This window comes from Gossypium hirsutum, chromosome A04 (assembly GCF_007990345.1).
Source record: "Gossypium hirsutum isolate 1008001.06 chromosome A04, Gossypium_hirsutum_v2.1, whole genome shotgun sequence".
NCBI classification, from domain to species: Eukaryota; Viridiplantae; Streptophyta; class Magnoliopsida; order Malvales; family Malvaceae; genus Gossypium; species Gossypium hirsutum.
Window position 1 is genome coordinate 17747791 of NC_053427.1, and position 13773 is coordinate 17761563.

Consider the following 13773-nt stretch of genomic DNA (forward strand, 5'->3'; position numbering starts at 1 on the left):
GTTATGTAAGTGTTAACTTTTTGATATAGTCACTTAATTTTTTGAAATTAAATATTCCAGCTACTCTAAGCAAATGTGAGTTTTTTTATTGATATAATAACAAAATTAGCCTTTTAATATCTACACATTATAACAATTTGATCCTAAATATAAAAAAATTTTAAAAAAATCAGCTCTCAAAATTTATAAAATTTATTATTTTTATTTGAATTCAAAAAAAAAATTTCCCTCAACATTTATAAAATTTGTTAATTTAGTTCTAATTATAAAATTTTAAAATTTAAATTTAAGGCAAGGCTGTTGAACAAAAATGTACTCTATCATTTAAATTATGCTTTGGTATTTCACAACCATGTTTACTTGATAATTGGAAAAGTTAATTGCTTCTGTAGATATTTGAGAGCAAAGGAGAATTCAGAATCTTCTATAATGCAAAAAAACAAGTGGCAATGCCTCAAGAATTCTATCTCGCAACAGATAGGATACTTCAGCAGCGGCCGTTGTTGATTTATTTGACAAGGTTCTATCAAATTCACCTAGTCATTATCCTACTACTAATCTGACTATAAAAGCAAAGTAGCAGTACTCACTACCTGTTTGTTGTCTTTTATAGCTTTCTATTGCAAGAATTCAATCTCCATGTTGATCACAGGGCAGTGGAAAAGGTAGAATACAATCAAAAAGTAAAATTATAGTTTTAGTGCATTGTGATATTTCTAGTCGATATTTTACACTTATCGAAGAGAAAGAAATGATGTCAAAGAGATACAGGAGGAGAGTGGAGATGCTAGAATGGTCTGTTATATTTTGTGTCCTATACTGCTTTTGACATTTATATTTATGGTCAGCATGTGATGAGAATTGCAAATATAATTACGATGTATTTTTTTTTAAATTTTAAAATTAAAATATTTTATAAATATTGAGGACTAAATTTATTAATTTTTTTAGAACTTGAATTAAAATGAAAAATTTTGTAAACATTGAGAACTAATTTTACTGAATTTTTTATATTCATAATCAAATTAATAAAATGTATAAACATTAAAAGGACTATTTTATTATTAAACCAATAAAAAAGTCCACATCATATCGAAGAACTAAAATATTTAATTTTAAAAAATTTAATGACTAAATAAAAAAATAATTGAATAATTAAAATAAAAAAAATGCATAATTAGGTAACAATTTTATAGTTTACCCTATTTTTAAATATTTGAGTAGGTGATTTTGCAGCCCATGGATATAGTCCATAAAAAGAAAGAAGAAGTCAACCCCTTCAGCCCATCGAATGCTTATTGATATTTGAGCCGGTGGTTTTCAGGCCCATGGTCATTGTCCTGACCAAGAAAGCCCACAACTTCTTCCTTCGACGTCACCTCACCACCGGCCACCCAAACCTTGATTCTCTCCTACTCACATCCAACAGAAAGATCCGATAGAAGAAACCGCTCTAGAGGCAGCTACTCTGCCTTATTTCTTTACCTCTTCAAAGAGCGGTTCACTTGTCATATCTCCGGTTCAATCAACCCCGAGCTTCAGAGAAGCCGCTCTAGGCCTGTATTAGGGCATCCGACCAATCGGAGGAGAGGGTGAGTCATGGTGGATCCGGCGAATACTCCGCTTGGAAAGATGCTGTTGGAGGAGATCACTCCGGTGGTTATGGTGCTTTGCACTCCACTCGTAGAAGAATCTTGCCTTAAGAACGGCCTCTCCTTTGTCCAAATGCTCTCCCCTTTCTGCGACTTCACCAACATCGATGGTGAGTAATCCGAAACTTTCTCTATTTTTATGTCCACAGTTGTACGTGTTTGTGTATGTGTACGTTGACTTTGAGGTGACTTACTTTTCTTTTTTACTTATCTGAATTATGGTGACAGTGCCTGTTCGGACGGCGAGTGATCAACCCTACAGGTTGCACAAGTTCAAATTGAGGTTGTTTTACGCCTCGGATATTTGGCAACCCAATCTCGAGGTAATTTCTCTTGAGATTCCTGGTTTTGTAGCTTAATAATATATACGTAGGTGAAGATCACTGAATTCAAATTTCTATGATTTGGATTTACGTGATAACGAGAATTTGGTAATAGGAACGTAATCGCCAGCACCGGTAAGCTATTAGTCGAATTAGAAGACCGAGCTATTTCAGTTGGAATATATCTGACATTGATTTTTGAGCTTTTATAGAGTATATTAGTGTAAGAATCTGGAAATTTTAACTGATTGGATCGAGGGAGATTTATTGTACCCTGATAAGTCTAAAAGTTGTATGTTTTACACTTCATAGTGGGTCTGCAATTTCAATCATGTGAGAATTTTTAGCTTCATTTTCTGGTTGCTTCTGAAATAGATGTCAATTGACTAGGTAGCAAAGGAGAGACTAAAGCAAGTTATTACTAAGGCGGGAGAGGACGATTTCCCTGAAATATCTTCAGATCTACCTCAAGTGAATGATCTTCTCTCAAGTAAGTTACTTTCAAGTTTGAAATCTTTTAACGGGTATCATTTTGCATGGTTTATTGTTGTCATTTTTATTAGCATTTTGTTTCCTGTGGCTAGATTTTCATTTTTAATATTCTATTGAGATTGTCTGATTTTGTAGCATGACCTTATTTTTTGTAGTTATTAATAAAACTTAACTAGTTGCTTTGATTTATAAATGGTGAATGTTTTATGCAGGGCATGAGTCTGAAATTTTACCGACATGGTTTCAGTTTTTCAATAAAGAGCTTGTACGTACCTTGTCTTTTTCTGATCATGAAGCTTTTGATCATCCTGTGGCATGTAAGCTTTGGAAGTTTATTCAATACCATCCTTTTCCCCTTGTTGCATTTAAGCTCTGCTAATCATGTCCTTTCCACTTTATGGATTTCTTTAAACTATTCATTCTAGACACCATATTGTATTCTCTTGTTGATTGTTTCTTCTCCAAAAATGATTTGTAGGCCTTTTGGTTGTTTCTTCATGCGATGAGGAACCCATAAATAGATTTTTAGACCTCTTTAACACCAGCAAATTGCCCTCCCTTCTCAATGATGGTGCAATGGACCCAAAGATTTTGAAGCATTACTTACTTGTGCATGATAATCAAGATGGTGCTTCAGAGAAGTATGCCACACCTTCATATTTGTTTATGGTTGAAATTATTAAGTTCGATAAGCATGATAAAATGCTGTTAATTCTGCTCTCTAATTTCATAAGGACATGCATGCCTATATAGATTTAACTTTTTATTTTTCTGTGGAGCAATGTGCATAAATAATATACATTTCTTTCTTTTTTTTATTAATCGTTATATATTAATTTTATTTTTCTTACTTTTGTTATTACGACATTTTAAGGGCTGCTGATTAGGCTTGCAAGAATATTTCAGCTGCAGCTAATTGAATATATTATATTACCAACCATATGTATGCATGGAGACATGAAACCAAGTGGAAAATGCAAGAACCTCAGTTTGCATAGCTAAAACCTGGAAAGAGATTCCTGCCATGTATGAAGAAACCTAGTTTAAAAAAAGAATCCTACATGACATAGAATAAAATGGTTTGATTGAAAACATCCTCAAAGAAGCTGTAGGAAATGGAAGCTCATCATGTGTGATATGGATTAGGGAAGAGAACAGCAGCAAATAAGAGAATTAGGGCTGAACAAACAAATTGGAAAGGTGGAACTCTAGAAAACTTAGGGTTATAGAAAACCTCTAGTTTTTCTATTAAGTCAGAAAATAATCAGAACAATAAATAATGGCTGTAAAGACTACAACTTGTTTATATACCATCTTTTCTTGCAAGTAAAGTTATAGGTTAGGCCCTACTAGTACTCCATACTCCATACTTCATGCTTGATCAATCAAGAAAAGAAGCAGAGTATTGCATGGAAATTGCATTTAATACCTATTTAGTATGTATAGTTCTTGGCTCCTTTCCTGTTTCCTTGTAATTTTTGGCTTTATTATGAATATGGTTTGTTGGAATTCTTTTAGCGACCTTAATTTTCTTCATCACTATCCATATTATGGAACCCATTTTTAATCTGAAGTGATTTGATTATTGATGTCATGAAGATGACTTATGTTATTGGGGATGTTTTGGGGATTTTTCTTTTGCTACAATGAACTAAGTCTTATACTGATTTGTGTAAGTAGTTAGTAATGGTGTGGTGACCACTGGGAGTTGTTGATATCAAACAAACTTTCATGTAGAGCAAATTCCAATGAGTGTTAACATCCCCGGTTGTGATTTTGCCTTTTTTTTTTTCAAATCATGCAGAAGCTTGGGTCTCCTGTTCAACAAAATGCTACGAGATGTGGTTTTTGGTGGATAGAGATGCTGAAGACAAGAAATCAGATTAAAGAAGCTGCCACTGTTTATTTCCGCATTTGTGGTGAGGTAATGTTCCATTTCCTGGGAATTGCTTTGGGTGAGTGCATATTTTCTGTAACTCACAACTTTTAATTTTATTTTTATTTTCATCCCGTAGGATCTTTTACATTCGGCTGTGATGCTCGAGCAAGCTTCTTTTTGCTACTTGTTGTCAAAACCACCAATGCTGCATAAATATGGGTTTCATCTTGTTCTCTCTGGTGATCACTATAAAAAATGTGATCAGGTATCCAAATCCGGAAGTATCGGGATAATATATAAACTTCTCCATCTTCTAATATTTTACAATGATATCTTTTTCAGATTAAACATGCGATACGCACATATAGGAATGCTGTTTCTGTTTACAGAGGAACCACATGGAACCTTATTAAAGATAGTGTTCATTTCCACATTGGACAGTAAGCTACATAGACAGTGCATCTGGGTCCTATATAAATTTAATGGTTTCGTATTTTTATTGTGGAATATTGTTAATAAAACTTGCTTGATATAGGTGGTATGCTTCTCTTGGCATGTATGATGTTGCAGTCACTCATATGCTGGAGATCTTGGCCAGCAGTCATCAATCAAAGACATCACAGGAGCTATTTCTGAGAGATTTTCTTCATATTGTTCAGGTGATCAGTAATGCTAGCTTATTTCCTTTGTGTTTGGTAGACTGGGGAAAGCAAAAATAAAATAGGTGTTTCTTGGGTCGTAGAGAATCTATCCTTTATTTTGAAAAGTGGGATTGTCTAATTAGTTTTGTCACATGTAAGTTTAACTGGGTTTATCTAATTGCATTTTTCTTGGATGATATAGAAAACTGGAAAAATGTTTGAGGTGTTGAAACTTCAGTTACCTGTTATCAACATTTCCTCACTTAAGGTCATTTTTGAAGATCATCGAACTTATGCATCTCCTGCGGCTGTAAGTTGAATTATTATTTGTTGTTACCTGGAAATTTGTATTTTTTTTTTGTTCAATTTTCTTGAAGGTGCCTCCTTCTAGATCTCGATTTCCCCACTTTGTTTGTGTCACTGTTAATTGATGGATTGTGCATGCATGCAAAAGCACTCATATAATTTTTAAATGTAGTGATCTTGGTGATGTTGGAATATGGATCATGCTGGTGATGGATTGCTGAAGCATTGCTTGTTGGAGGCACATGATTTTTAGTTTAGTTTTTGTTCACGATTGTGATTTTTGTGCATGGAATTACTGAATTCTATTTATAAACATAACCACATTTATTTTCCTGTGATCTATTTGTATGCTTAATGAATATGTTTCAGAAAATGGTTTAGATGATTTCTGCATGATTCCCTTGTTATTTCTTTATTTCTTTCTTAGGCAAGCATCAAAGAAGGTGTATGGTGTTCACTGGAGGAGGATATGATCCCATCATTGTCTGCCAAGTCCAACTGGCTGGATGTGCAATCAAAGCGTATTCCGAGAAAATATAAAGAATCCAATATTTGTGTGGCAGGAGGTATGAGGTGTTACTACATTACATAATGCCAATAATTGTTTTCTGGGACAAAAAGATGTTCTGTCCAGCTTAGAGTTTTGTCAAGACAGACTTAAGAAGGTTTTTTAGCTGGTGACTGGTTCACATTCAGCTAATTTTTACTTTTGAGCAACAAAGCATTACATAGATATTAGTCAATGAGACCAGCTTTCTCTTTTATTGTTTCTGAACTACCTGAATGGACCAAAGCTTGAACCAAAATAAAGCCTAGTACCAAGTGCTGCAAAAATTTGTCCCGAAGTTCCATATTGCCTATTGCCTTGAGAAATTTTATTCTACATATCTGTGTATTAGCGATTAACAGAATATCATCACGCTCTTTGCTGCTATTGTCGACAGAGTTTTAGCCTACTTGTTTCCCTAATTTCATCTTCTTTTTGCTATGACAGACATCTAGATGGAGTTCCTTTGGGAGATTTAATTCTTTTATTTTTTATTTTATTCCCAATTGGATACTTTCTAGAACACGAGGCAACCACCCCAAATCCATCCCTAATACTTCAATGCCTAGAATTAAACTCAAAACCTGAAGTTCTTTCTAGCAATACAAGTTTGCCCGTGGAAGACTGATTTGCTGACTGTGTTTCAATCATTTAAATGTATGTTAGTCTTAATGTGTATAGCTAAAACTTTTCCTTTTCATTTTAAGTGAATTTTTTGAAAATACATGTCAAAAGTTTCCTTTCCAATCATTTAAAGGTGAATGAAGCTTGAGTGTATTTTCATTTTATCATTTCAACTGGAAGAACACAATTTTGCTGAACTTTCAAAGAGCTTCTGGGGACAACTGGGATCACAAATTGGCAGTCTAAAGCTCTTAGACTTGTTAGGCATAAATGAGAGAGATTCTTAAAATGAAAGGAGACAAAAATGCATGCTTTGCATTATTCTTGGAGGGACATGATGGGTGAAGTTTGTTAACACGAGGAATATTTTGCCCTTGGTTGCACTAATTTTTTGTTCTTTCTGTTCTATTAGTTCATAGAAATAATTATGCCACTGGATTAACTGGATGCAGCCTAGGTAGCGTAGTTTATTGTGATTGGGAAGGGAGAATGACTACCAATTTTAAATTTCTTTCTGTCACACAAAACATATAGGATGACTTTTTTTTTTGGGGTTTACTTTATAAAGTTTACAATGTTATCCTGCTCAGTTTACTATAGAATATTCACCTGCCAAAGCCTACATAATGATATGTTTTTAAGAGATTGGTGGCTGGCCTCCTTTTGATCTTTGGAGTATGAAATGATATTTTGATTTTAAAAGTAGAATGCTTGAAAATAATTAATTTGTTCTACGCAAATCAGCTTGTAGTTTTTTTTTTTTTTCTGGCAATGATGCAATTGGTAGTGACTGAGCATTTTTGAGGATTGGTTGTTCAATTAGATGTCCTGCACTAATCCTTTCCTAGCCTAACTAGAAAGCTTTCACCTTCCTGAGAAGGAATTTAGATTCAACTTCAACTCAATTGAAATCTCAAACTTTAACCATTAGAAATGTAAAATAATGAGTTAATGATATGATAAGTAGGTGTACTTTATTGTTATATTGATTTTTTTTTATTATTTTCTTCATCTGCTTGCAGAAGCAATAATAGTGGATATTGAATTTAAAAACCCTCTGCAAATCCCTATTTCCATCTTAAGTGTTTCATTGATATGCGAGCTTTCTGCAAATCCTGAAGAATTGAACTCTGGCAAGTAGTCAAAATCTATTACATTTTACTTTGGCTATTGTTCCTTTCTTTAGTTTATTTATAATTTGATTAAAATTCACTTATTAACATTTTAATTATAATGCAGAGGCAAATACTTCAAACGTCGAGCCCCAGAATGATGAATACAAAACATCAACTTCCACTGGGTATGTGTGGCTGCTATCTACATATATGTACAATGCATATATATATTTGTTTGTATGTTTTGATGTATTTTTATGTATTTACGATAATTCTTTCTTTTGGGAGGTTCCTATATATCATTGTCGTACTGCGTACAACTTCTAATGGTGTTTGTATAACGACTGCAGGGATATTAATTCATCTTTGGTTTTATCGGAGGTTGACTTTTCACTGGAAGGGGGTGAAACAATCTTGGTACGTATTTTACAGGAATACTTTAATAAATTATTTATATATAAGTGTTGGTATGAATTGTTATCTGCTACTAAAATGTAATTGTGAAGATTGCTAAAAGCTCAATTTGGTTTTATGGTTTTTATAGACTTCTCGGCTCTTATGTATGCAAGTGAAATCATGTGGAGAAATAGTTATTCACACGATTGATGTTCTTATTGACAGAGTATAAATAACTAAAGTATTTCTTTTCATTATATGCTATAATTTTCTTAACTTTTTTTTGCTATATCGTATTTTTCAGGTGCAACTAACCGTTACACCAAGAGTAGAAGGCATTCTGACAATTGTTGGTGTTAAATGGAAATTGTCAAGTTCAGTAGTAGGCTTGCATAATTTTGAGTCTAACTCTGTGAACAAAAGAATTGCCAAGGGAAGGAAAGCCAAGCATTCGCCCAGCGCTGACTTGAAGTTTGTAGTGATTAAGGTGCATGTGTCTCCTATGAACCAGCTTTTTGCAATCTTCATCAATATCTTTCTGTTGTGCAACTGCATCTTACTTGTGCTGTTTACAATGAATGTCTAGAGTCTACCCAGGCTTCAGGGTTTTATTCCTTCTTTACCAGAAAAAACATATGCGGGAGAGTTGCGATATCTTGTGTTGGAGTTAAATAACCAATCAAAATTTCCTGTCAAGGTCTGGTTTTCTTTACCCATTTTTGTGTTGTAATCTTTATTCTTTACCATATTGCTGCTGACTGAGTTAGTATCAACCAATTTCATTCCATTTTTTAAAATTCAATCTGCATCTTGATCTTGTATTGGGTTTAGGTTTTCCTAGACTAATTAAAGACAGCATAGACATCATGTTGATAAAGGTAGGTATGACCATGGTCAATGGCTGAACCACGGACTGATATTATGTGATTATCTACTATATTAATTTATAGAACCGTCAAAATATTTTAAGACTAGCTATCAAATGCTTTTTCTGGTAATAATTTGTCATTCTTACTTTCTAAAGATTGGTATATCCATGTAATTTATGTTGCTTAAACTTTACAAATAAATTTATGCATGGATAAAAATTTGTTTGATTGTCATTGTCTTTACCAGGTTTCGTTAAATAACACGTCTTAGGCTTTGTTTAGCAAGGCTTTTCAAAGGCAGTTTTGGGAAAAACCTTTGTTGAGCCATAAGTAAATGCTAAACAAATAGCTTTTGAATCCAAATACAAAAGCTATAATTTCTAGCTTTTGCCTTTTAGAAAAGTACTTTCATATGATGTTTTTAACCCTCATTTATAATCTAATATATTTTATATTGGGTATGCACTTATTTCCCTTAGATAAAAAAAAGGTATACAATTATTTCCTATTGAAATTTATTTCAAATATGTAACTTATACATTTGAATTTTTAATGATTATATTTTAATATTTGAAAAATATAATTTATATATTCAAATCAAAATTTACAAAAAATCAATATTAATTGCTTAAAAATATTTAAAAATTATATTTCATATATCACCATATTAATAATGAGTTATTATAATTTATTTTATTATATTTTTATTGAAATATCATAATATTAATGAATTTAAATATTATTTAAGTGCATATTTTTTTATTTTAAGACATCAAGTCTAAAATAGACATTTTATTTCTCAAAAACGCTTTTTGACAGTAATATTGAACACTTGAATCAAACTTTTCGAAAGCAATGTTAACTATCCCTTAGGTAGGTTTGGGACTTTAATTGGTAGAGCCTCAAGTGAAGCCCAAGCTTGGCATGGATCAATTGCTATTGGTGTACCCTTATATATATGCTTTCATGCTTGTGCTGTGTGTCTTTTATATAATTGATTAGCAAATATTTATTGATTCTATAATGCGGGTTATGACGATATTTTGATAGAATCTAAAGATGAAGATCAGCAACCCGAGATTTCTAAATGCTGGGAATCAGAGTTATTTAAATGTAGAATTTCCTGCTTGCTTAGAAAAGAAGTTGAATGTCGAGCAAAGCGGTGGGCATGGTAATGCTAAGAAAATGTTGCAGAATGTGTTCCATTTTCCTGAGGTCTGTTTGGAATGTTTCCCTGTGCATATATCAAGTTGTTAGTACCTCATCCTTTTTCATTCATAAAATCTATATTGTCTATGCTTCAGGACATATCAGTGCAGGAGGAAACATCATTATCTTGGCCTCTTTGGTTTCATGCTGCTGTTCCTGGCCATGTTTCTTTGTACATTACTGTATATTATGAAATGGAAAATGTATCAAGCATTATGAAATTCCGCACTCTACGTATGCATTATAATTTGCAGGTATGTTCTTGAATAGGAAAAGGTTGAGGTATCTTAGTTTGAATTTTGCCTTTACATTTGCTATATATGTAGTAACTTAAACTATAAATTGTTTCTAAGTGAGATTTAGCTTTGTCTGTGAATTTTTTTTGTTAAGTAAGAAATGGATAAAGGTACAATCAACACTTAATGTATTTATGTTAGAGCACAATATGGTTTATACATAAAAGCTAAGATGAAAATGAAATTGATTGGGGGAGCAATATGTTGTTGTAATTAATTGAAAATATCCTTTAAAGTTTAGTTAAAATGCTGATACTGAACTCAAATCTCCCACTTCTTGTTATCAAAATAAATTCCAAGTACTTAAACTAGGGTTGAAAGTAGGATGGTAAAATGCTAATATATGTCCTCTGATGGTAGTCAGGAAAAATCTCCTTAGAAAACTATTTATATTTACCAATTATGTTTGAAGCAATTCTTCCATTCTTGTGTTATCTAAGTATCTGTTTACTTGATCATATTTGGTTCTTTTTCCTTTTTCTTTTCTATTTTAACTTCTTTATTAAAGAAATCTTTATTATTTCGAATGGTCATATGGCAATACTTTGTTGATCGTATGTGTTTTTGCCTCTATGCATGAATTGCTACCTCGCCAATTTTAATATATTCTGTTCATCTTTGTTAGGTTTTACCATCGTTGGATGTATCATTTGAACTTAGTCCTTGTCCATCAAGATTGGAAGAGTTCCTCTTGCGTATGGATGTTGTCAACAAGACCAGTTCTGAATGTTTCCAGATTCATCAGTTGTCTTCTGTTGGGCAGCAGTGGGATTTCTCATTGCTCCAACCTGTTGATAGCATTTTACCGTCTCAATCCTTATTTGCTGGTCAAGCATTGTCATGCTTCTTCATGCTTAAGGTTGGTACAACCATAGAAGAACTTGCACCTTGGATTATTCATCTGGTAAAATATTTTGTGTACTTTTCTACTGGAAGCAAAACTATTTTGTGTCTTCTGTTAATTACGATAAAAGTTATACTGTTAGTGGCATAATTCCTTGTGCTAGATACTATTGGGCAACTTCTGTCTTTTTTTATTGGGCTTCAGCCAGGGGTTTGGAGAGCGTTTGATCAAATACCTTCCTGTTGGTTCTGTGGGACAAAATAGTAGTTTAAATTGTGATGTACTTTTGAATCTAAGACAGCAAGAGCCACTGGTAAAAACCTTACAGACAGTAAAAACATCTGGCAAATGTTAGATTGGGGTCTTGGTTGTGATCCAGATTGGAGTAGCATGATCTCTAACCTCGTACATTATGCATAAGTTGCAATTCTACATATTCTATTAATCTTATCATCTTTTATTGCTAGGTAGCATGCTATATTGGCTGCATATTAGTTTGTTGGATTTGTTTGTTGTTGTGAGTTATTGTATTGCCAAATAATATTTATTTATTTATTTTTCAGCTTAACTGGTTGACTTTAAATTATAATCTACTTTAATTTCATTTCAGTATCACAGGAAGTCATCAACTTCTGAAGATAGTAATCCTCTTTTCCTCCAGAGTGATGTAAGATTCGGACCTCCGGGAAACAGTGAAGCCCTCTTCGATGTATGTTCTTCACCTTTGGCTGATTTCCACGGTTATGAGAGATTGTACCAGGGAATGTCATGTCAGGTTGTTAACTTTCTTATTCTTTTTGTGCCATTTCTGTAAGAACTAACTAGAATTGTCTATCCTATACATAAACATTACTGTTACGGTCAAAATCTGACACAGGTTGTCTGATATTTATATCACCATTTCATTCTTGACTCAAACATATATAGTTGATGATGATAATGTTGCTCCATTTTCAGACTTGATAGATGTTCTTTGATTTCACTAGTCTTCTGATGCATTAAGTTTTTATGTTTTCATGGACCAGGGGAATGTTGATTTCGTTTTCATCACTCAACTGCGGAGGGGTAATATTGATTCTGGTGCTCCTCATAGACCACTTCTCTTTTCCCATCATGTTTGTCATTGCAGGTGAGACTCAGGCAACCTTTTAATGATGAATTTGTTAGATACCACTTTCTTTGATGAGTTTGTATCATATAATTTTGTTAGTCTTTCTAGCTTCAGTTCAATATCTTGGTTTGTGGATGGGCCTCAGACCATACAACATAACTTCTCAGCTTCTCCATGTGGAGTAAATTTGAAGATGACTATAAACAATTCATCCGATGCTGCTTCATTTGTCCATATCAAGACCTTTGATCCCCGCAGTAGTAACAGCCAATCAATCGATGCTACTGCATCTCAATCAGGTCTCCCGATGCTGCTTCATTTGTCCATATCAAGACCTTTGATCCCCGCAGTAGTAACAGCCAATCAATCGATGCTACTGCATCTCAATCAGGTCTCCCTCTGGAAAATCAAGCAGGGTGGTTCAGCATTCCAGCAGTGAATGACACGAAAGTCATCACAACCGATGCTCTTGCAAAACGTATTACGAACTCAGTTTCCCTGGAAAGTGCCCCCCAGTTCATTTGGACAGGTTCAAGCTCTACTAAACTCAAACTTCAACCTAGGGCGACAGCTGAAATTCCTCTTGAGATCTGTGTTTTCGCTCCTGGAATATACGATTTATCAAACTATGCTTTGAATTGGAATCTAGCACCCATTGAAGAAAGTCAAGGAGAAGCAAACAAGTCTTCGGGAGAGTGCCAAGGATATCCCTATTATCTTACGGTGCTGCAATCTACTTAAAATACGAGGCTCAACAGGTTTACTAATTCTCTGTACCCTTAACAATGGGATCTTACTTGTAGTTTTTGTAACATGTAAATTATGGTCCCTAAAATGTATAATTATTGGTATAAAATAGGAATTGAGAAAGCCTCTGGAGGTAATAGAAGTAACATTTTATTTTTGAGTTTTCATACAATAATAAGGGAACATAACAGATTTTTATGTTACATAATGTAAATGGACTCAGAATATTTGATTGGAGAAAATCAGTAACACTTAATACAATTGTTTGACTTTGTAGTTCGGATTCTTGATTTATTTATAGTCATCAAAAGTTGAAAAAAGATTAATAAATAAAGGGTAAAAGATTGGCAAATATACTCGGAAAAATTTCACTTTACCTCTTCCGAGGTTTGAATAAACCTAAATAAATCCCTCAAGTTTGTAGAAAATCAAACTAATCTCCACTGATTTATTTACCAAGAAAATCTAATAAATACTCCTAGATATGTTTGAAGAAAATCAAATACTCCCCCTTCTATGCGTTTATTCTATTCATATTTGAAAATTTAATTACTTCAGTGCTATAAAAGTAAACTTTAAATTATATATAATTTTAAGTAGACTTCATAATTCGAGTGATACACATCAAACATGGCTGGTTTGACTTTAGCTTAGTTTTGACATTTCAAATGAATTTAAAATATTCAAATTGAATTATTTAAATTTATTTAAATTTAATAATA

At 33.1% G+C, this 13773-nt stretch overlaps 1 protein-coding gene across 1 annotated transcript; it reads left to right on the top strand.

Moving 5' to 3' along the window:
- The first annotated feature begins 1341 nt into the window (after positions 1-1341).
- LOC107948285 (trafficking protein particle complex subunit 8) lies at positions 1342-13327 on the top strand. Its single transcript, XM_041111183.1, has 23 exons — positions 1342-1762; positions 1881-1975; positions 2366-2465; positions 2680-2784; positions 2946-3136; positions 4272-4391; positions 4483-4611; positions 4689-4786; positions 4882-5005; positions 5190-5297; positions 5721-5859; positions 7487-7597; positions 7704-7764; positions 7930-7996; positions 8280-8462; positions 8562-8672; positions 9895-10059; positions 10149-10307; positions 10975-11208; positions 11804-11968; positions 12219-12322; positions 12404-12603; positions 12696-13327. Exons 1-23 carry the CDS (start codon positions 1600-1602, stop codon positions 13043-13045), a joined length of 3282 nt encoding a protein of 1093 aa, XP_040967117.1. The 5' UTR covers positions 1342-1599; the 3' UTR covers positions 13046-13327.
- Positions 13328-13773: the final 446 nt, after the last annotated feature.